Raw genomic sequence first — 25,792 nt, forward strand, 5'->3', positions numbered from 1 at the left:
CCTGCTTGCTATTCCGCCTACTGTTTCTTTTGATAATAAAAGAAAAAGACAAACAGTATATGAAAATGTCGTGATGTCTTTACCACAAGCTCCAAACTCCAAGATAAACAAACTGCTTCCTCTCAGACACAACGAAAATATATCTGTGTGTACTTACAGTAATGCCTCTATTTCTACTGGCAATCGTTTCTGCTTACCACAATGGCTGCTTAATTTTCCACACAAAACACTAAAACACTACTTCTTATAAATTCTAAATTAGAATGTCTTTTCTATAACATCAGAAAACCACCAAAAATTAATAATTTTTTTAGGAGCATCTCTCAATTCGCATTCTAGTTTGACAGTTGTTTTGACAGTTCCCTGTCATCCAACGCATCATCGGATTCTTAGTTCATAAAATTTTTTTTGTTTTTCCAAAAATTACTTGACGTTAAAATACTTTCCTTCAAACGAACTTGAATTCTTTTTTTAACTTTTATAAAGGAGAAAACTCAATAACCAATAATGCTTACTTATTACTTTCTAATGTATTATAACCGCAAATTTCAAATAGTTGTGTACTAAATCTAACTGCTTATGTCCAAACCGTATTTTTTTTTTATTGGAGAAAACTGTCCAAATCACTTATTCACTTATTCGGAAACCACCAATTTTCCGAAAATTTTCCGCATATGCAACAAATTTTCTCGCGTCAACACTTAATTTCAAACTATAGTGTATTTTTATGTATGAGAGAGTAATAAAACAATAAATTATGTATGCAAATCCCTAAACTGTTGATACGGGTGACTCAATGAAAAACAGATATTTGTCAACAAGTTTACAGAAGTATATAGGAAAACAATTTTAAATTGACTATGACCACCAGGTATAAAGGTTGGAGCAGAATAGAATACAATAGTTGTGAGGGTTACTAATCCCTAAATAAGGTTGCCAGTGTCGGAGTGATGGAGGTTAACAGGTACTAATGAATTTGCAAGAAATGTAAGATGTTTATTTTATTGGTTATATATAACCAATAAAAGTTTTTGTACCTACTAAAGTACCTACCTATTTGCAAAATAAAGTTTAATTCTTTAGATAAAATAAAACGCTTTATTTTATCTGAAATGAGTGCATTCCACGAAGTAAGGGTTTCAACAATCAAACATTTAATTCTTTAATTCCAGGAATCTACGACAGTAATTGACTAGATAATTACCTTCTAAACTTATTCCACAGAAAATGTGATAGTGGGTTTTTCCATTTTGTAGGAAGGTCCAAGTGGCGTATTCAAAATTCTTAACAGTTCACTAAAAGTAGGTACTTCAGTTGCAAGGTGCAGTTTATTGTGTATACTAGTGTTATGGAAAATTTGGAAGTGCCGTGTAAACGCCGAAAAATTGGTCCTTTAACAGTTAATGAAAAAACATTAATATTTAATTGTTTTAAATCATTTACAGACAAACGTTTATGTGAAAGTGTTGATGAGACCGTTGAGTTAGTTAGCAGTACACTTGGTGTTGGGAAATCTACGATTTACAGAGTTATTAAAGAAGAGAAATGTGGAAGTTTTCAAATGCCACGTAATGCTCCAGGGAAACCAAAATTTCAAATAGAATATCATTTTAAAGAAGGACTTCGACGGAAAGTGCATGAATTCTTCTTTAGACAAGAATTTCCAACTGGATAAAGTTCTTGTCTCAGTTCGAGATGATAAGGATTACCCAGAAATGAGTCGAAGTACGTTATGGAAACTTTTAAAAGAAATAGGCTTCCGCTGAAAAAAGAATCCCAGAAAGTCTATTTTATTAGAAAGAAGCGATATTGTCATATGGAGAAGACATTTTCTAAGAACCATAAAGGAAATGAGAAACCAAAAAAGAAAAATATTTTATCTTGATGAAACATGGATCAACGAGGGTCATACACCAAATAAATTTTGGCAGGATGAAACTGTTACAAGTCAAAGGCACGCTTTTGTAAATAACTTATCTACTGGTTTAAACCAAATACGTGCTTGGCGGAGAAAGGCGATGGATAGGGACGACTGGAGAAAAATTCTTGGGGAGGCTAGGACCCACACAGGGTTGTAAAGCCAAAATGATGATGATGATGACTGGTTTAAACCCACCATCAGGAAAGGGACGCAGGCTGATAATAGTACACATTGGCAGTTCAGACGGTTTTGTTGAAGGTGGTTTATTAACTTTTGAATCAACTCGTACCGGTGACTACCATGAAGACATGAACGCTGATGTCTTTTAAGAATGGTTCGAACAAATGATAGATCTTCTTCCTAAGAACTGTGTAATAGTAATGGATAATGCAAGTTATCACTCCAGACTTATAGAAGGACTGCCCACAACCAAGTGGTTAAAAAAAGACTTGCAGAATTGGCTGACTTCAAAAAATATTACGTACCATCCCGGATCTATAAGAAAGGAACTTTATTCGTTGTGTGCCCTTCATAAAGAAAAATTTAAAAAATACGAAATTGATGAAATTGCCAAAAATCGTGGAATGACAGTACTTAGATCCCGACCATATCATTGTGAATTAAACCCGATTGAACTGGTATGGGCACAGATAAAGAGTGAAGTTTCAAGAAAAAATACTACTTTTAAAATTCATGATGTTAAACAGTTGTTTTTGGAGGCCGTAAATAATGTAAAACCTGAAAACTGGGAAAAGGCAGTAAATCAAACTATTAAAGAAGAGGAAAAAATGTGGAAGCTGGACAATTTTACTGATAAAATGATCGAGCCAGTTATTATAAATCTTGGTTCTGAAAGTTCATCTTATGAATCTGATTTGGATTTGTAACAAGTAGCTGTAAGTTTTATATTAATATTTTTATTCATCTATTTAACATACCTTAGACGGTTTTAAAAACTCTTTTTCTCTTTTGTAATTTTTAAAAATTAAAAAAAATGTGAATTTTTTAAAACCCTTTTTAATGTAGGCCAGTCAGTTCTAATATAGTGTGTGATAAAAGAGGTCACTTTTGTTTACATACACATAACACTTTATAACACTGAAATAATTCATTTATTTTTTACAATTATTCAAAGTAATTTTTCAATTAATCTTGAGCACGCCCATGGAGTGGTCGGAGGTACCAGTTAAAATTATGCTAATTACTCTCTCGTTCATAAAAATAAACTATAATGAGATTACCCAAATTTCTTAAATCAAAAATTTTATTTCTACTTAAAAAAAAACCTTTTCGTTTTCTATTCATAATATTTGTATACATCGTGAATATTGAAAATTCCTCTGATTCTTTCAGAATCCATATGTCTCAGGACATAACTATTTACACCGTTTTCATTATTTACGATATATGGACCCTCAAACACCGGCATTAGCTTAGCACAAACATTGTTGGTGATGTTGGATACTCTCAGCGCTCTCACCAGCACCTTTTCGCCAACCTGAAAAGTGACAGGCCTTCTTTTCCTGTTACGGTCCTGTCTTTGGACGTATTTCTCATTACTTCTTTGCAGTCTTCTCCGCACCAATTCCAAAACTTGTTGATATTCTCGGATGTTTGTATCTTCCCACGGCCTCTCTGGCATGATTCCTTTCATAACATATTCCGGGGTTTCTTTTGTCACCGTGCTCGGGATCGTATTTAAATATTTTTCTATTTCGGTTATTTTTCTGTCCCATCGATTATGTTGTCCATCTGTAGCAATACGAAGAAATTTTGTTACCTCTTGGATAAATCTTTCCGACGGATTGCTCTGAGGGTGACGAATGCTGACAAAATTTGTCTCTATTCCTCTTTTCCTCAGCTGTCCTTTTAAATGATCGTTTCCAAAATACGTCGCGTTGTCCAATACAATCTTCCTTGGCGTTCCTACGGAATCTATGAAATCGTCGATTTTTCTCAATATTTCGACTCCTTTTGTCGTGCGACAACTATACAATTTCACATATTTTGAAAATACATCTACCATTACCAGGATGTGTTTATTTCGTTGATTTGTTATAATTAAATCACTCAACATATCGATTGCTACGATGTCCAATTTGTTTCGGGATACGATGTTTTTGGCGACATTTTCATTTTTGTAATTCTTACTTTTATATCTTTGACATTTACTGCACTTTTGGGTCATCTTCTTAGCTATACAATAATCTTGTCGACAAATATAATTTTCACGGAAAACTAACCATACTTTCCGGGCTCCAATATGTCCGTTATTTACATGTAGGTTGGTTTTCCATCAGTTTCTCGGCCAGTGTTGGTGTCACCAAATATAATTCTTTTCCTTCAATTCTTTTAAAGAAAATATCGTCTTCTCTTTCTGCTCTTCTTTTATCCTTTTCCTCCAAACCTTCTTGATTCCTTCTTATTTCATTAAGCGAGAAAATACCGTCTTCTTGTGCCAATCGGTTTAAACCTACATGCAATTCAATCGTATCCTTTTTTCCTGTTTCTTTATCCCGGGTTAAAGCATCGGCTATGATATTGTCCTTTCCTCTGATGTACTTGAATTCAAAATCGTACTCTTGTAGTAACAAAATTCCTCAATGTATTCTGTTATTTACTAATCGATTCTTAATGATGTGGACTAAAGCGGCATGATCCGTCTCGATTGTAAATTTCGCTCCCAATAGGTAGAATCGTAGCTTCTTAACACAAAATAGTACACTCGCGAATTCGAGTTCAGTAACGCTATATTTTCTTTCATGCGTTTTCGTTACTCGAGAAATAAAACATATCGGAACTTCCTGTTCATTCTGTATTTGTGATAAAACCCCAGCAAATTTTTGAATTGAAGCATCGGTTCTCAGAATAAATGGTTGGTGGTAAATAGGATGATACACCTTGATTTCTTTTGAGAACTCTTCTTTTAATCTTAAGAAAGCTTTTTCTTGTTCTTCCTTCCAATTCCATCTAACTCCTTTTTTTAGTAATTTAATTAGCGGTATTTGTTTCTCGCTTATATCTGGGATTAGTTTTTTAAAGTAATTCACCATTCCGAGGAAACCTCTCAAAGTTTTCAAATTCTTCGGTCTCGGATAATCATTTATTAAATTTACTCGGTCTTCCGCTAAAGTAATTCCGCTCGTGTCCAGTTTAAACCCCAAATACACTACTTCCTTTTGAAAAAATTGGCATTTTTCTATGTTTAGTTTCAAACCAGCCTGATCCAATTCTTCCAGCACCAATTTAATGTGTTTCAAATGACTTTGCGTATCCGGAGAAAAAATCAATAAATCGTCTATATAGTGGACAATAAAATCTTCATGACGGTTGAGAATGGTGTGCAGAGCTCTCACCAGTGCTGCGCATGCACTTTGCAATCCAAAAGGAACTACCTTGAAACGATATACTATCCCATCAATTGAAAAAGCTGTATAATTTCGGCATTTTTCTGCTAATGGAATCAACCAAAAACTATGTTTTAAATCAATTTTGGAAAAAATTTGTGACCCAGTTATTCTTCCAAAAATAGCCTCAATATTTAATGGTGATTCATATTGGGATACTGTATGCTGGTTGATGTTTCTCGCATCTAAACATAGCCTTAAATCTCCACTGCTTTTCTTCACTATCACTATTGGATTGACATAGGGTGAATCACATCTCTCTATAATCTGATCTTCCAACATTTTCTCGATTTCTCTTTTCACGTCTTGTCGATATTTATAAGGGATGGGGTATGTTTTTGAACGAAAACTTCCCAAATTTTTCACCTCAAATGTATGCTCGTAATTTCTGGCCACTCTATTTTCTTCGTTTATTAAATTTTCGTAGTTTTTTAACATCAAACGCATCTCCTTTTCTTGTCCTTCTCCGCAAATTAGTTCTCCTTCGTTCTCCTTATCTTGTTTACATATATTTACCGCGTATTCGGTGTCCTCGTTTGCATACACTTCTTCTTCAAATACAGTTGTTTCTAACTTATCATCTCGCTTTTCGTTTATGCTCCCTGGATTTCATACATTCCATGTATGACTGTCTTCTTTTAACTTTCTTTCCTTTTCTTCCTTTCTCTTTTCTTTTTCTTCTTCTACACTTCTCTCTTTTGAGGAAATCCTTTCTTTAATTTTTTCTATCCTTTCCTTTTCTGGGCTCGTCTCATATGAGGAATGCCATTCTTTAAATTCTTCTATCTTTTCCTTTTCTTCTTCTTCTGGACTCGTCTCTTTTGAGGAATTCCAGGCATTAACTTCTTTTATACTTCTCTGCTTGCATCTTCTTATGTTTCTTTGTCCTTGTTTCGTTGCCAAATTCATTTCTACTATTCTTTTTTCATCCGCTTCATCTATATTCCTTGTTTCATTGTCCTTGTCCTTATTCAATTTTTCTTCCAATTCTATCAGTTCATTCTCGATGTTCATGGTTTTATTATTAAAATCCAACACTATATGCTTTTCCGATAAATCGTCTACTCCTACTATCATATCATGCGACATATTTGGCATTATCACACATTGTAGTGAAAAAAATTTCTTTCCCAATCGTATCATAATTCGTATCCCTTCATTTATCGTTGCTAACGTTCGTTTATTCGCGCCCACTAAATTTACCCTAGGTATTTTATAAATTAAATTTGTCAAATTAACTTCTTCTATCAACTTTCTATTTACCAGCGAAATTTCAGAACCCGAATCTATCAAAATTTTTATGGGTGTCTCATTTATAAATCCGTTTATATATTTTAAATTTGATCCATTTTCTTTGTCCTTATGTCCTGCGAGTTTTATAAATTCCTTTGGGTGACAAAAAATTCCGGTGTTTTTCTTTGTTTTTAGTGAGCGCCTTCGCGAAAATCCTCCTGTTGTCTTTCTGTACTTCTTCTGTCCTCGCATTGTCTCTCTTCCCCGTATTCTTCTATTTGTGTGTTATTTACCTCTCTTCTCACTCCTCCTGGCCTTTCGGATTCGTATCTGTTGTCCCTATATCCTTGTTCATTTGTCCTCCTGTAATTGTTATTTTCTTTATAGTCTGTGTATGTATTTCTATTGTGGTTTTCTCTGTATCTGTCTCGGTTTCCTTGCTGGTTCCTGGATTCGTATCTCTCTCTCCTGTTTTCTCTATTTTCGTATTCTCTTCTCGGAATAAATTCTCTTTTATGTCGGTCTTGACGATAATTTTGTCTCCTATCTCTGTTTTCCTGCATTTCTTGTGGTCTTCTAGTTTTTCTGTCTCGTAAATGTGATTCTCTTATTTGTAAAAATTGACAGAGACTATCAATGTCTTTGTAATTTTGCAAAGTAATGTGGTCTTCTAATGTTTCCTCAAACTGTCTGGCAATCAATTCTACCAATTGTTCCGATGAATAATTGTACTCTAAATGTTTGGCGTTGTTGTAGATCTGTAAAGCATAGACTTTTTCTGATATTCCCAACTTTTCGTTATATTTTCTGTTCTGCAGTTCTTTGTTGATCTCCAATTGCTGTATTTTGCCCCAGAAATAGTTCAAAAATCTTTTCTCAAAGTTTTCCCAATTGGTAAATTCCTCTTCTTTACTGTCAAACCATAAACTCGCCTCATCTTTAAGATGGTTCCTTATCGTTTCTTTGGCTGTTTCGAAGTTACCGATGTACCGCACTTTCTTCTTTAAATTATTTATGAAAATTACTGGGTGTAATTTTTTTACGTCCCCGCCAAACCTTATTTTCACATCATCTGTACTATGGATAAGCATTTCCCTTCTTTCTCCAAAATTTTGTTGCGTCTTGATTTCCGCAATTTGTCTTTCGTTCTGCTTAACTTTTTCTTCTATTTCTCGCTTGTCTTCTTGTAACGCATTTTTAAATTTGATTTCCAATTTCTCTAGCTCCTTTTTATGATCGTTTTTAATTCTCATTTCTTGCTGTCCCATCTCGTTCTTCATCATTGTCAAACATCCTTTTATTTCCTTTTCATATTTTTCTATGCGTTCCTCCATTTTTTTGTTGTTCTCCTCTATGGCTTGTTTTGTTTCCTGTTGATTTTTATTTATTGTTTGTTTTGTTTCTTCCATTGTTTGTTTCATTTGTTGTTGTGATTCCTCTATTTTCTTTGAGGTTTCTTGTTGATTTCTATCCATTTTTTGTGATTGTATTTGCATCAGTTGTAATATTTTCTCTAATCCTGATAATTCCTGACTCTCTCTCCATAATTGTTCTTTCGAAAATGTCTTCTTGTTCTAAATGTTCTTCTTGTTCTTCTTGTTTTTTGTTTTCTTTACTTTTGCTTCTCGTTGCAGCCATTTGTTTATCTCTTGAAATATTATCCCCGCCAAATGCCAACTTTAAATTTCCTCGATTTTTTGCAAATACGGCAAATCCTCCGTTCACCCAAATATAAATATTTGTCAAAAATTTTCAAATGTTATCAAACGTCAATCAAAAAAAAATTAAATAAATTGTTAGAAAATGTAAATTTAGATAAAAATTTTAAATGTCATAAAAAAATGTACCAAATTATTATTCACTTGACCAAAAAAAACTATAACTACCTGTTGTTTTTATTTTTCAAATTGTATCTCTTTCCAAATGTAACTAGTAATACTTTTTTATCAGCCCTCACGTTTTGGGGGCCAATTGTTGTGATTTGCTTATAATTGTAAATCTACTTATATAGAATGAAATGTAATAAATTTATCTTTATCAAACAAATCAAAAGCAAAAAAAATATCTCAGGGCTGAAAATAATTTTTATATATATATATATATTTTTTTTATTAAAACGTGGCTTCAAAGTATCTTCTGCTAGTTCCATTTAAGAAAGATCAATAAAAAGAAAAAAAGAAATACTAGACAATCAATTCTGATATTATAACAATTATTCTTTATTTTAAAATATATCCAATTAATTGAAAATTCCGTTGAGGATAAATCTTACACCATACACTATAAATAGAATAAAAAAAATATAATCAATCATCCATCAAATCACACATCCCTTAATAATCAATAAAATTTAACTACACATATTTCTAAATCAGATATCTCTTAACATAAAAATTTTAGAAAGAATTGTTGGTCCTTTGCTTGGATTGTGCCCTGACCAGATCGCAATTTACTTCCCGGATCCTATCAATTTCCCTGCTTGCTATTCCGCCTACTGTTTCTTTTGATAATAAAAGAAAAAGACAAACAGTATATGAAAATGTCGTGATGTCTTTACCACAAGCTCCAAACACCAAGATAAACAAACTGCTTCCTCTCAGACACAACGAAAATATATCTGTGTGTACTTACAGTAATGCCTCTATTTCTACTGGCAATCGTCTCTGCTTACCACAATGGCTGCTTAATTTTCCACACAAAACACTAAAACACTACTTCTTATAAATTCTAAATTAGAATGTCTTTTCTATAACATCAGAAAACCACCAAAAATTAATAATTTTTTTAGGAGCATCTCTCAATTCGCATTCTAGTTTGACAGTTGTTTTATCCAACGCATCATCGGATTCTTAGTTCATAAAAATTTTTTTGTTTTTCCAAAAATTACTTGACGTTAAAATACTTTCCTTCAAACGAACTTGAATTCTTTTTTTAACTTTTATAAAGGAGAAAACTCAATAACCAATAATGCTTACTTATTACTTTCTAATCTATTATAACCGCAAATTTCAAATAGTTGTGTACTAAATCTAACTGCTTATGTCCAAACCGTATTTTTTTTTATTGGAGAAAACTGTCCAAATCACTTATTCACTTATTCGGAAACCACTCATGTACAACTAAACTATTTCTATATACAGGGTGTTCTCGATTTTTTTAATGGTCTTTCTAATTTTAATTTTATCTAAAATTTGGGGATCTTATTAATATATATATATATTATATAAAATAAATTAATACCTATATAATATATTTTTTTCTCTATGTTAATATTAAATTAATTTTTAAAATTACGATTTATATATTTTAAAATAGAAAATAGTCGTACTCGAGTATACAACTTTAACAAATAAAAAAGTGAAAAATTTTGACAAGGATGTATAAAAACGATGTGTTTAAACATCTGTTACTCCAGTCGTCAGAGACGAAAATGCCACTTAACCTCTAAAAATCATACCAACAAGCTGAACTTTGCTGAGAATGTTAATTTTGGAACCACATGAAAGATGCAAAATAGTTTACCACTTTTACCCCGGGCTTCTCCCAAAAACCCCCCTACGGGGGGTAACGCCCAAGAATCTGTATGCCGTAGAAAAAAATGTTTCAAATAAAAAATGTAGCTGAGGAAATTTTAAACAAAAATGTTTATTATCACTTTTTGTATAGAATGAATCGTTACCTCAGAAGAAACGCTTGAAGCAACCGTCGATTTTAAATGTCAGTTACGTGCGCGAAATCAATGTTCAATAAAATTTGTATCATCAGCTGGAGGGTAAAAATTCGATGTCTTTTGATCCAAGTGTCCTGTCTACAAAAGTCAATAGGCGTTTTAAATGTAAAGACTTTGGCTTTCGTATGCAATTTTTGTATTTTGCTGCAAGTAAACTTAGATTTTATAAAGGTATTAAACAAATAAACGTGGCGCGATTGTTGCCTTTTTATGATTCTTATGAGATCAATACAATCTACCCCTTTTTTTGACCTGTCACTATAGAGTTTCGATAACTAAATCCTAGCCTTCAAAACCTTTAGAAATTTTAATTTTGAGTTTTGGCAACCAATGTGATGGATTTGAAATATGCTTAAAAAACGCTGGATTTAATTTTCATATAACAAACAATCTAAAACATGTAAAACTTTTTTTTTAATAAAATCAGTACGTTTTTCAAAAGAATCAAACTTCTGCTATAAATTTCACCCAGAACCGTATTCTTAGGAGCATTTTCCGTGACGTGCGATTGATTGAAATATAAAACATTAAATTCTGCATTTTTTTATTCTTATTTTAAATGCCTCATATTTGTTGCCACAACTCAAAATTAAAATTTCATATCATAGATTTTAAAGGTTGATCTATAAAAATGAAAATTTTATTACGACTGGTCAATGAAAGTGATCAATTTTATTGATCTCACGAGAATATTAAAAAATGGCAAAAATCGCGCCACGTTTATTTATTTAACACCTTTTTAAAAACTGAGGTTATTCGCGGTAAAATACAAATACTGCATGCGAAACCTGCACTCTTTACCTTTAAAACGCATCTTGATTTTTATTAGTAGGACACTTGAAACATAACTGACATTCAAAATCAACGGTGGCTTTAAGCGTTTTTTCTGAGAAAACGGTTCAATCTACACAAAAAGTACTACTAAAAATTTTTGTTTAAAATTATCTCAGCTACATTTTTTATTTGAAATATTTTTTCTTACTGCAAACAAATTCTTGGTAAATCGATTTTTTGTATTTTTACCCATCTACGAGGGAGGTTTTAGGGGGAACCCCGGGGGTAAAAGCGGTAAACTTTTTGCATTTTTTTTGGATTCCAAAATTGATATTCTCGTCAAAATTTAGCTTGTTTGTATGATTTTTAGGGGTTAACTCTGTGACGACTGGACTATGTACAAAATTATCAACGACATTTTTTGCAATATAATTTATTCAAAATTTGCTTGAAAACTAACTTTTAAAGGAGATTATTGTTTGGCATTCTTAAATTTTTTGAATAATTATCACAGGTATCAAGTATGAAGTATTATGAGTTTTATTAATTAAATAACCGCAAATATATTTCATTATATTTTGTTGCAATATATTATTTGACCTATAATCAGTATCCATTACAGTAAGTTCATTCGATGTTCTGCAAGTATGTGCTGGTGCGGACTCAAATACTTCACTTCGTTTAGAAAAATCTGAAATTTTTAATAATGTGGCATCTGCAATACCTTCATCGTTTTCAGTACCAGAATTTAACAAATTTAAACATAAAAATTTTTTAAAGCCCCTTTTTAATTGAATGATAGTTGGGTTTATACAATTCCCGTGCTGTTGTCTCATTTTTCCAAAAAAAAAAAAATTCCAAAGCATCTTCTAGACAGAAAATATATATAATAAAGTCCATCACGCCATGATTTGTTATTCTCCAACCCTGAATAAACTTTAACCGGTTTATAACGTTAATGTATGTCTGAAACAATTTTTTAAAAAGGATTTTAAGAGAAGTGTCACAGTCTCTAGATGGACAAAATGTGAAAGTAGTTTTCTTGTATTCTTTATGTGAAATATTTGAATAAACTTCTTTCCTCATTGTTACCAGTTGATCTTCTCGTTCACAAACTTGAAGCTTTAAGCGGTAGTTCTCATTTCTCACATGTTTGATATTTATTATTTCAAAAACGCCGTTTTCTTGGAAACTTATATTCGTATTCTAGAAATTTGCGTAATGTGTATTGGTGATAAGGAAATGAGATATGTTGGAGTGATGAAGGCTGCAGCTGCGGAGAGCTGTGACCTGAACAATGGAAGTATAGACATCTAACATCCAAAGCTAACAAATTATTCTTTGAAAATCAGTAATTTTATTTTTTTGCCATAACTTTAATACATATTAAGGCACATATGTAACCGCAACTTTTTTCCACGTATGTTCATTTTACTTCTAAAATAGTCAAAAAAAACGTGAAATATACACAAAATACTCACGAGTATCTTATTATTTGTATTTGTTTATTAGTTATGTGAAAATTAAAAATAAACTATTTCTGAATGACATTTGTTTTTTATTTCTAGTAATTTCCCGCTCAATTAATAAATTCCATTATCAGTTGTTTCTTGATTTTACAGCTAAGAACTACTTAAATTTGTATTTCCAATTTAAAAGCATGTCAGTGCAAATCATATTTTACAGAAGAGCATCGTCCTATGTCGTGTTAACGCAAGTTTGCATCTTAGGTGATGTTTACTTCACGCTATCAAAAATATTTGGACTATGTTCACTACGGAAGTAATCTTAATCCATCATATGTATGTATCTATTTCTCGTATTGCATACAACTTTTAGAAAATGTTTTTTTTCTATTCTATATTTTAATTCAGTACACTCCAAGTATAATAATCTTAATCTAGCAATAGAACAATTAACCCGGTTTAATTTATTTACAGCAACCATAGACATAATATGCAATATTTTACGTAGTACTTTTAGTTGACGAATAGATTAAATTATTTCAAATTCACTATATTAATAATTTCTAAACATTTAAATTACGGTTCTGTTGTAGCTTGTCACAAATTTCTCAATCCGAGTCTGTGTTTCCATTTAAAATATGGCGATCGCGTGCTGACGTACTTTAAAGGCGGCATCTGAGAGATATAATCTTATTGAGAAATATTAGGGAAGCCAATAATGTATAAGAGTAACGGCTAAGATAGAATAAAAAAGAAAATATAAAATTATACGAAATCTATTGAGCAATAGGCGTGATATCGATAAAAAGACTAAACGTACACTAAAATAAAAAATTATGTAAGTAAGAAAGGGTGAAATCGGTAAATGATTTACGGTAGGCCATGCATAGTGCATTTAAAGAACACTTTACATGTAACAAAATATCTATACAAAGAAAATGAAGTGTTCATTAGAATGGGAACGGGAGTCGCAGAAAACTTCTTCTTCTTTTTCTTCTTCTTATTCGTCTTCTTATTTTGACATATTCCTGGATCGGTTGCCCTGTCTGGTTATCTACTTCCATTCACACGTCTTTTGTGTACTTCTTCGCCATTGTCTTTCATTCATATTTTTCAGGTCGTCTTCTACGTCATCCAACCATCTCGTTCTGTATCTTCTTTTTTTATCTTTCTATCGGCTTTGATTGTAATATGTTTTTGGTTGATTTTATATCTGCTTGTCTCTGGACATGTTCCAGCCATTACAGTCTCTGATTTTTAACATATCTTACAATATCGTGACTTTCATTTAATTCAATAATCTCGTCGTTTCTCCTAATTCTCTATGTGCTCTTTTTCTTGCACTGGGCCGTATACTTTTCTTAGTATCTTTCGCTTGAATGTCTTAAAATGCGCTTCATCGTTTTTGTCATTAGCCACGTCTCACAACCGTAGGTTACTACTGGTCTAATTTTACTGTTATGTGGATAGTCATTGCGGTCCTTTTGTCTAATAATTTCGATGCCATCAATCTTATATTAACATTGTATGTACGATTCCCCCTGAAAATGCGTGCATTCATTTCGTTACTTATGGAATTATTTTGATTGATTTCTATGCCCAGATATATAAAGATATCCACACGTTTGATGGTATATTTGCCTATTGCGATATTATTTTCATTGTCAGATGTATTTTTTTAACGCTTATGTACTTGATTTTTACAGGAGGTACTGTAGTGCAGTTTTTTAGACAACAGCCAAGCGTTCGACAAAGTGTGGCATACAGGACTCCTCTATAAGCTAAAGAAATTATTAATAAATTTTAATCCATATCAATAGTATTTAATTATAAAATCGTATCTAACAGATCGTTTTTCACTAGTAATACAAGGTATTATAATGAAAAAGACAGAAAAGTCTTCTTATTAGAAGCAACAATAACATGGCTTCGTTATGGACGCAATAGCGACATCTGATAGAAAAATCGGTAAGATAGTTTCGAAACAAAATATTAGGTATTATATAAATACAAGGTATTATATTCGGTCCCTTATTATATCTGTTATTTACTGCTGACCACCCTACAGGTAGAGTAACAACCGTCGCAAAATTCGCAAATGCCACGAGTATTATCGCATCACACAGATCCCCAAAGAGCTTCACATAACTTACAAATCCACTTAAATAAAATAGAAAAATGGTTAAAAAAAATGGAAACTAAAAGCTAATGTAACAAAATCAACACCACACATTACATTCACCTTAAAAAGAGAGAGCTGTCCACCAGTATACATAAACAACAAACAATTAGTAGAAGTAAATACACCCAAATACCTGGGCATACATCTAGATAAAAGTCTAACATGGAGGAAACATATCTCCACTAAAAGAAGGCAGTTTGGACTAAAGCCTCAATAAATTTACTTGATCATGGGTAGGCTGTCAATTCAAAATAAATTAGTGGTATATAAAGCCATAATTAAACCCATAGGGACCTATAGCCTACAGTTATGGGGCTCTGGCAGCAACTATAACTTGTAAATCATACATTATCAAAATAATGCATTGAGAACCATAATGCAATTCCCCAACGCAATAATAAAGAGACACCTGAAAGTACCTAGTATCAAAAAAGATATCAGCAAATACAATTAAAAGTATAAAGAAAGACTTAGTGCGCATCCAAATGATTCCGCGAGTGAATTGTTAAACACGAAGGGTTGTAGTTTGTAACAATATAATTTGCTTATATGGGGCTAAAACGAGGACTAAACAATTACTAGGCTTGGAGATAGGGTAAGCAAAAAATTTAAAACGGCTTCTCAGCTTTTTAATAAAAGATTTGATATTTTTAATTATTTTTAATGTATAACTTTTTGTACGTAATCAAACAAGTAAACTCAGTTTTAACTTTTATTTTATATATAGGTATATTCAGAAAAAAATATTACATGCCATGATAAGTAGATTATGGGGATATAAATATCATAAATATTATTCATTTTTCATGTTTATTGGTCTTTCTCAAGATATCTTGAGTATCTAACTGTGAAAATTATTCTCGTTAAAAAAATAACACGTTTTTCTAAGTACACCTATTAGAGTTGTTTATGATGTTACTGAGAGAAGTGTGAGATTGAATGTTTCCAAAGCGAATAAAACACGTAAATTATAAGAATTATTATTTTAATTTTACAAATTATTACGTAATAATAATAATAATCTATTTGTCAAACCAATTTGAAATTTTAAGTTGGGAATAAGCTGGTATACTCGCGTCTGCAAATCCGATCGCTGCCGATACAGAGGAAGCAGTGTGAAAAATTAATCCGATGCGTACGATGCGGACCTATGGACGCTTCAGAAAGTTTAGTTAGCTTTAGTAAGTACCCAAAGTCAACCCTAAGATGAAGTGTTTTTTGATCAGAGACCCTATTGACCCAAATTTGGTGATTTATAATGTTACAATAATTTATTTTTCTCTTTCAAATAATAATATAAGTACGGTTATAATAAGGCAAAGAATACTTGTAAAAATGCCTTGCTCAACAATTGATAAGGATCATAATTATTATTATTTCAAATATTTTAATTTAAGAATTTAATTTAAATATTTCAAATATTTAAGTTTGTTGACGACGTAGTATTTTTCGTTTATTAAAGTGTTTATATATACAGTAGACTCCCTCTATAACGAGAACTGAAATGGCAGAATAATTACCTCGTTATAAGAGGATCTCGTTATATCCAACAACAATAATACTGTGCATACATATGAATATGTAGTTTTCTAAAACATTAACTTTCTATAGTGAAGCCATTCGGAGCAATATAAGATGCTAATAAATATTGTTTGCATGGTGTTTTTGAAAAAAAAGTTATTTACTTTTATTGTCAATTATATACGTTAAAACAAAAAATCTGTATTCTGTAAATCTGTGTAAAGCGTATTTTCAAGAATAACATAAACTACTGCGGCTGTAATTGAAAGAAGTCTGTCATTTTTAACTGCTTTAAATTGTCCAGTATTCTATCTATCATATTTTCTAAATATGTGAAACAGTTTTATGCTTCTTCATTTGCGTTTTTTCTTTGTATAAAGTTTCTGACAACCTTTAAAACACTTTCCACATCTTGTCTATGAGAACCTATATTATTAGGTGTGAATGGTCAACCCCCTAGAATGACACTTGTGAAACATAAATTGTATATTTCCGACTAAGAATCATAAATTGTAAGAAGTTTATTGCGGACGGCACTTAAAAGGGTATTTATTTATAGCTACGGTCGGGCCAAAACGTAAAAAAACACTTTTTCAATTTTATTTTCTCTCGTTATAAGCAAATTTACCTCGCTATAGAGGGTTATAGTTAAATAGAAATTTCACGTTACATATATATATATATATATATATATATATATATATATATATATATATATATATATATATATATATATATTAATATATTAAATATAAATGCAAAATAAAAGCAAAAATAAAATATTTTAAGAAAAAGAATTTATTGAAATAAAGTACAGTTCGTCAAAGTTAGGTCTGTCTTTCAGTTTAAACTCTAGCGATGCGAAAAATAAACAGAGAACGCATTCGGAGTAAAGAAGATAGCAAATGCGTTCGGATTTTAAAATTATTTTATTATGGAACTACGACTGGGGGAGGGTCAATTGAACACAATAGTTATTGAAATTTAAATAATTAGGAGTAATTATTCCACGTAATATTATGCGATAATGAAAATTATCGATTTTTATTGTTTTTAAAGATGAAATATATTATAAAAGATTGATATTTAGAAATTTTTATTCATAAAATCATTTCAAATTTTGTTTGTACAGAAGAATAGATTTAAATTTATTTTATTTCATTACGTTACACACATATAAAATACACGTTTGTAGCAAGTCAAAATAATATATATATATATATATATATATATATATATATATATATATATATATATATATATATATAAACATAATTTAACAACTTGAAAACTAAAGTTCATCTGACTATGGTAATCACCAGTTTTTAAATTTTATTTAAATTTTAAGTAGGAATTTTTTATGAACCCCATTTCTCCTCCTGCATGAACTATTATTAACCTCTGTCCTTTAGAGATAGGCTTACGCAAACGATCGTGAATGTGTGACAAGAGTGGATGTATGTTTCGTCCATGTATACTATAGGACGATTTTCGTTTCTGTACCTCTTAATACTTCGCAAAAAAGCTATCCTTTTTTGTTGGATGTCAGGTTTTTCCATAAGCAATTTTTCTTTGTCTGAGTTTTTCGCCAACGGAAACCAATTTTATGTAATACTCTTCGTAAACTTTCATACGATCCTGTGTAATTAATTTCATTGACAAATTTCCTGTGTATGCCTCTCAACGTAGGAACTTTTTTTTCGTGGACGTGAAAATGTATTACAAATCTCCGAAGAATTTCCTTATCCATATTATCCAACTTAGTTTTGGTCGCACTTTTTTGTCTTTTAATATTAGGTGTATGAAATGAATCACTTTCACCATCTTCAACTGATCTCGTTTCCTTTGAAATTTGCTTTACAGAACCAACACTAACACCCGTTGCGCGCGAAACACGTTCTTGAATTTTCGTTAGTTCTATTATCGGATGTTTAGCCTCCGCTTCTCGTTTCATAAAATATATCACATTTGCTATAATTTCACGAGATTGACCACTCAAAACTTTACGATGAACTTTTGATTTAAATTCCATTGTAACGGAACCGGATTAATAAGTCCTACACCAGTGTAATTGATATGCGTCTAATCTGTTTGCTTCTGCTAACAAAATGGAACTGAGTATATTCGGGCTACTGACGGATTCTCCCCTCCAAATTTATATTCTTGTCAAAACTCAGAGACATTGCAATTCTTGACGATAACGAAGGTAATTGATGTACAAAACTAAAATAAAAAATTTTAATATTTTGTTGGACCTCATCGTGAACAAATTAAACTTCTTACACTATTAGGCATAGGCTCACTTAAGCATTAAAAAAATTTTGATTCGTTGTTGTTCATGTGTGCTACACAGCTTCACTTACTTGTTGAAGTGTATTCACAGTATTATCTAACCCATTTTTAGTTGTGCAATTCTTGCACGGTGGGGACAGGCATTGTCGTCAATAAGAATAAAACTTTTTCCAATTGCACTCACAAATGGTACAATAATTGGTTCTATAACCATATCTCTATAATTTCTGAGCCGTCATAGTAGCATTTTGTCAAAACCACTAAGTCGGCGAGGCCGTCAAAACAATTATCACCCCAAACGCAAATAGAGTCTCCCCCAAAAGCAGCTGTAGGCACCCTACAATGTTTATTATACGTCTGTTCTCGTTTCCTCCAAATCAAAATACAATCATCGGAACTGTTTATATGAAATCTAGACTCATCTGTAAAAAAACAGTTTCTACATTCGAAAATTGTCTAGTTACGGTGTTCTTCAGTCCATAGTCTTCTCGATTCACGATGTTCCCTGGTTAGTACTAGATGAGATGAACGTCTTCTTACTCTTAAGTCAGTCATATAAAACCTTCTTCTAACGATTTGGTTTAAAATTATTCTTCCAGTGGCGTTACACAATATTCTGTTGATGCACGAAGCAGTATATTTTGGGCTTCGTCTAGGAATAATTCGCATATATCGGTCATAAACAGGGTTGGTACTTCGTTGTTGCCCTCCACTATGAAAATAAAGACTAGATCATTTCGTGTTCTCTTGATCGTAGATCGTAGATTCGTAGATCTGTTAAACCCTGACCAAGACACCTCTATCAGATTGAAGCCCGGAACTTAGTATCGTGTTTTCTGTAACCGTGTTGCCAATGATCAGTGCATTCACCATCTTCTATTAGCCACACTCCTCCACAGCCCAACCGTGGTAACTGTTTATACGGTATACGAAAATTAAGTGGGTCCCACTAGTGGAGATGAAACCTTCCTTTTGTTTTTTGGTCGTTATATGTGTTTAGTATTTTCCATAATATCTAATAAGTCTATATAAGTTTGATTTCTTGAGAGCGTTTACCATACTTAGAAATAAAGCACGGTATAATATGTCGCCATTCTTTTGAAATAGAACCCAAGATGAAATTCATACAAATTCTTTTGAAATAGAACCTTACATGAATTTCAGCTTGAATATTTTTGCTAGGTGTAAAAATATAGCTATAGCGACTCATACTGAGAATACCTTGGAAAGACAAAGTGACCAACACAGAGGTATTAAGAGGAGTGGGTAAAAAGATGGAATTATTAACAACCGTTAAAAGGAAGAAAGCGTCATATCTTGGCCATGTTTTCCGTAATAATAAGTACAGTCTGCCACATCATATAGCGAAAAGCAAAGTTAAAAGTAGAAAAGGTTTAGCAAAAAGGAAAATCTTGGCGAAGAAACTTAAGAGAATGGTTCAAAATAGTGGTTATTTTTTCCGGTAATTGTTTCACCGGTATCAGATTCTATTTCTGGGAGCTTACCCTTTGGTAGTTGAAGGCTGATGAAATTTGCTAACTTTTTATGATTTTCGTCCAGTTGGCCGGTTAATTAAGATAAGATCCTACATCGTAGAGTACTTCTTCGTTCAATCATCGACTTATTGACAGAGTGTCTACGGGAGAACCCGGTAGTAAGATTCGGCGACCTATTCCGGATCCTAATCAGCTAACAGGACCGAAGATGACGATCCTCTCTTCTGCAACGAAATGGTAGAAGGGCTATCCGCATGATTTTGAGGTAGTTGTTAAGCAGTATGATGCGGTGCTCATCTTCAGAATCCAGTTTTGCCTAACACTTCACTGAGAGGTATTTAGCTTATCTGCCATGTCCGCTTACAATATCTACTACTAAGACGAACCTGAGCCTTCCAATGTGAAAGTTCAACCGATCCTTGGAGGGTTGCTTTCGAAGATGTATATTAACAAGAATGGACAGAAAAAAAATGAGAATATATAGACAAACATCGCCAAAAAAAGAATATTAGCATATATAAAAGAATAGATGGAATTGGTATGATTTATGTAAGCAAAACCAGTGACGGAAGACAACAAGCATAAAATAATCATATCAAAAAATTGAAATGAAGTTAAGACACATTTTGAATTTATCTGTAACCCTAGGATAACAAAATTGTTGCCTTCTATCAACACTTCTCGTTTCATGGTACAATCTAACTATTACCCTTACGAAGGTGCGTGGAATATTAATTTTTTTTTTAACTCTTTGAAGTCGTATGATTAGATAAGTCCTCATTATTTAAAAGAATTGATTTTTTTTTCAATAATATTTAAAAATTGCAGCTCGTGGTATTATTATCAATTCTAGCAGAACTTTTCGTACGTGTGTTAAGCTTAACACGGACCAATTCTACCAAAAAAGTCTTATTAACCGATAAAATTTTTTTCTCAATAACATACGTTTCTTAAAATATGGAAAAAAAATAGAGCATTAGACAACAAAAAAATTTGGCAATACATTGAAAGAAATAAAATTAATCAAAAAAGGTATAAGTTATGACTAATTCTTGATTACTAATTATTATTTTTAGAGTAACATCAACCTAGAACCGTTAGATAAAAATGATAAGACGCCCCTAATGCTTGCTCAAAGTCATAGACACAATGATATAGTAGAACTTTTACACACCGAAAAGAAACGCCGTTCCAGTTGGTTCCCTCCATTAAATGAAGTGTGGGGTTTACTTTTTGGCAAAGCTGGCAATTCGAAAGCACCTTTAATATTTTTTATGAGCTCAGTTTTGCTATGGGGATATCCAATGTATATAATTAGGGTACGTATAAAACACGTTTCTTCTGTCTATTGGTATTTGTCTGCTAAATTTATAATAATTTATTGTTGCTGAAAACAGTATACAATGGAGCATAGGTGCAACCAATATTTAAATGCAGTTTAATTCAATTCCAAAAAAAAATATTCATATGCAGTTTATTAATAAAATAACACTAACACAATTAAAACAAAAGTTTGTTTTTGAAATTTTATAATCGTTTACGTATAACTAATCTGCTATGTTAGTGTCCTAGGTATTGACCCAATGGTTCACTTAATAATCTAATAATTTAATGTTGCACTCTTCACTGTTATGGCTAGTAGGCTCACGTTTATACATTTATCACTATCACACATGTATGAAAGGTTTAAGTTTTACTCACTTCCCTGTTTATATGGTTATTGAATCGTTTTCGTGATCCTTGGCAATCTTCTTTATTTCTTCTTATATTGTTACTATATAGAGTTCCCGATGCGATGTAGGTCTTTGTTGAGGATGTACCATGGAAAATTGACCATGTTCCTTGGTATCCTGTTTTGGACTCTTTGAAGGCAGACATAATTACTTTGTAGTCCATAGGACCATATTATTGGTTTGAGCCTGTTTTGTAAACTAATTCCTGTTTTTATTAAAAGTTGTGAGCTTCTTCCTAATAATTAATATTTCTTCTTGTATTTCAGTTTTAATTCTTCAGTTTTCTGTCTGATATCTTCCTGTTACTTTAATTTGTTATTCAAATGTAGCCCTAGGTAATTAAATCTATTTTTGCACGGCATGATTTTATTGTTTAGTCTTACTGGCTGATACTTAATTTTTTTTTTTGTTAATGAAATCGATATAGGCTAATTTTCTTGTTTTAACTTATATATATATATATATATATATATATATATATATATATATATATATATATATATATATATATATATATATATATATATATATATAAGAGTAAGAAAAAAGAAGTACTTGTGACTCTGATTTGGAAAAAATATATAAATGTTTTTGATGGGTTGGAGTCAATAAAAGGGGCTATTGGTTAACTATTTAATATCTCGAGCTTTCAATTGTGTTTACAATTCTTATCAAGAGCTGCTAAAAAAGACAAAATATCTTACAAAGTTGAACTAGAAAGAAAAACATTTTTTTGTTAACTCACCAAATAAAATTCGTTTCGTTAATAAAATTGCTGCAAATACATTTCAAAAAGAATTAATACTAAATGCCCTTATCTAATAAATTCTTCCCTGAAATTTTAATAATTTTGAAAACATTTGCTTAACAAAAATAATTGAATTTATAAATAGTTTAAAGTAGCAACCAATTACAAATAAGCCTCAATGTCATAAATGCCAACTTAAAATTTTTACCTTTGACAATTATATTGTCAAAAATAAAATTTTGTTTAAAAATTCTTTTTTGTTTAGCAACAAAAAAGAAGAAGATTTATTCACCATTGATAGATGTCTGAAAAAATGCAACAGATATATGGAAAATTAAATAAAAATGTGATATTTTTCAAGTTTCATATATAAATTATAAAGAAATAATATAATTATAAATTTTATTGACTCCAACCCATCAAAAACATTTATATATATATATATATATATATATATATATATATATATATATATATATATATATATATATTTATATAAATTAATACAAGAAAATTTATTTATTTACGTAAAAATGATGTTTACGTCATATTTTCTAATAAAAATTACTAAAAAGTTTCATCAGAAAAAGTTTAGACTCAATTTGATCATTAGGAATGATCCACGTGGCGCCCTCTATGACAAAACGTAAAATTGTAAATAAAATACTATTTCTTGTCTAAGATTATGCCTCTGTGCCAATTTTGATAGCAATTTATAAATATACAGGGAAACTATTAGCAAAAAACGAAAAACAAAAATTAACTTTAACACCCTGTATCTTTTTTCTCAGCAACATTTTATTAAGACATATTTGGCCCAATAGCCATATTTTGTTTCAAATAACCTGCCCTTAGTCTATGTCCCAATAGTTATGAGTCACCCTGTATATAATATATATATACAGGGTGGTCCTTAAGTAATTGTACAAACAGAAACCGTAGATTCTGCACTTTAAAATATTACGATTTAAGCCACCTTGCTTTAATAAAATGTTGATATTAAGAAAGATACAGGATGTTAAAAAGAAATTTAAAATTTTATTTTTCGCTATAACTTTTACGTTTGTAAATATTTTTAAACAAAAATTTACAGTTGGATGCTTTTGAGTAGGATAAATTATAATTTTATACCTACCTTTAATGTAACTAATAGGGGGCGCCACATATGCCACATGTGTGGCATAAATTAGCGCTTAACTTTTTTGCTCTTTAAGTTAGCTCTATTTGTGTTAAAAAATATTAAAGATACATTATTTTTACAAAGAAAAGCTATACTTTATAGTAACCTAAAAATTTAACAGTTTTCGAGATAAATGCATTTTATAAATCAGCTGCACAATAATTCTTAGTATGATATTTGTGCGGTAAAGCACTGAATACCTGTAGATAAGCCTAATTCATAGTTTATTCTTATTAAAACAACTCAAAGATGATAATATAACATCTAAAAATGCTTTTTTAATATGTCCAATGTCTTATTGGAGAAAAGATATTTCATCTCCTTCTTTAGGTGCCGTGTTCGTATTCAGACGTTGGCCGTCATCATGTTTACAATTTTCCTTTGCTATCGCTTCTTAAGTTTCTATAATGGCGTTGTATTACTTTTTCTCTATTTTAAAATGCTAAAAACCCAAAATATGTGGTTTATGCAACATACTTAAATACAACTTTTCTGAACGTTGGATTGGTCGTTGTTGTCATAATATTTCTTGGCAATGTGGTGAGATATTGATATAATTATATAATTCATAAAAAATCCCAAAAGAATACTTATTGTTCATTACGTAAATTGTTTACCCATTTTTATTAGGACAAATAGAAACTAGAGCACAGGTATTTAATAACACATATGTGTCCTGTTTTATAATACTTTTGCTACAAATCTAACCTGAAAGACTCAGCATTTTTACAAAAACATCATCATTATCCTAATAATCGATATTGTTATAAATCTAGTAAACACACAGGCAATTTAGTTCAGCATAATATTAGTTCATTATTAAATCATAATAGTCCATTTGTTGTAATTATAGTTACTCATAGGCTGTAACGTAATCAAATAAATAAGTAATGTCATCGATATATTCATCCATTATACATTATGGCCACCACATAGCCCCGAATTTAATCCGCTTGATTTTGGTGTATGGGGCGCATTAAAACAACGTGTCTATAAGAATCCCATAAACATTATCAACCAACTATGGGAAGAAATAAATACTGCAGCAGTTTCTTTAGAACCAATGATGCTATTTAATATGAGACGATCTTTTATGGAATATATTGACAAATTAATTAAAGAAAATGGTGGACATATCGAACACTTACTTTTACAAAAAGTTATGTTATTTAGTTTAACTATTTCTTAATTTGGTTTGTAAACAAAATGTTTTGATTATGACTTTAATTTAACATAAAATGTAAAATGTTTGATGTAAAATCCTATTATTCTATTATTTTGTCAAATCCTATTATTAATTATCCTGCTGATATACTTATTTTATTTAATATTTCGTTTACTATTAACTTTAGGTGAAGGTATTTTATACCAAAATTCAGAAGTATTAATGTTTTTGTCTATTTTTTCTTCATTGCCTGGAGTAATTGCCTTATATCAGAACTATGCAGCTGATTTTTAAAATGCGATTATCTCGAAAACTGTTGAGTTTTGAAGTTATTAACAAGTATACCTTTTTTTTGTTAAAATATTGAATCTTTAATATTTTTTATCCCAAATACAGATAACTTAAAGAGCAAAAATGTTAAGTGCAAATTTATACCACATATGTGGCATAAGTGGCGCCCTCTATGAGTTAAATCAAAGTATGCATTAAATTTTAATTTCTTATATTTAAAAGTATCCAGTTGTAAATTTTTATACATAAATGTTTACAAACATTAAAGTTATAGCGAAAAATAAAATTTTAATTTTGCACTTTAACACCCTATATCTTTCTTAATATCAACATTTTATTAAAGCAATTTGGCTTAAATCGTAATATTTTAAAGTGTAGAATCTACTGTTTCTTTTTGTACAATTACTTAAGGACCACCCTGTATATATATATATATATATATATATATATATATATATATATATATATATATATATATATATATATATATATTCAGGGATTCTACAGTATTCACTGTCTTCCCTCGCTCAACCGGTTCCATCTCTCTCTGTTTTCCCATCGTTTAGGCCTCTCTTACTCATGGCGCCGTCTACTTCGTTCCTTCAGGATTTTCGGGGTCGTCCTCTTTTCCTCCTTCCTATTGGGCTCCATTC

The 25,792-nt window shown here is 31.1% G+C and overlaps 1 protein-coding gene across 2 annotated transcripts in view; it reads left to right on the top strand.

Annotated features, from left to right (window-relative positions):
• Patsas (palmitoyltransferase Patsas) overlaps nucleotides 1–25,792 on the top strand; it is a 113,599-nt gene that overhangs the window by 43,405 nt on the left and 44,402 nt on the right. The window contains exon 4 of one of the 2 annotated variants that reach the window (XM_072529809.1): nucleotides 21,099–21,341. The exons of the other annotated variant lie outside the window; for it this stretch is intronic. Within the exon in view, the coding sequence (XP_072385910.1) occupies nucleotides 21,099–21,341 (243 nt within the window). The remainder of the gene's footprint in view (nucleotides 1–21,098; nucleotides 21,342–25,792) is intronic. 2 annotated transcript variants of the gene reach the window in all.

The sequence above is a fragment of the Diabrotica undecimpunctata genome, chromosome 4 (assembly GCF_040954645.1).
Source record: "Diabrotica undecimpunctata isolate CICGRU chromosome 4, icDiaUnde3, whole genome shotgun sequence".
Lineage (NCBI taxonomy): Eukaryota > Metazoa > Arthropoda > Insecta > Coleoptera > Chrysomelidae > Diabrotica > Diabrotica undecimpunctata.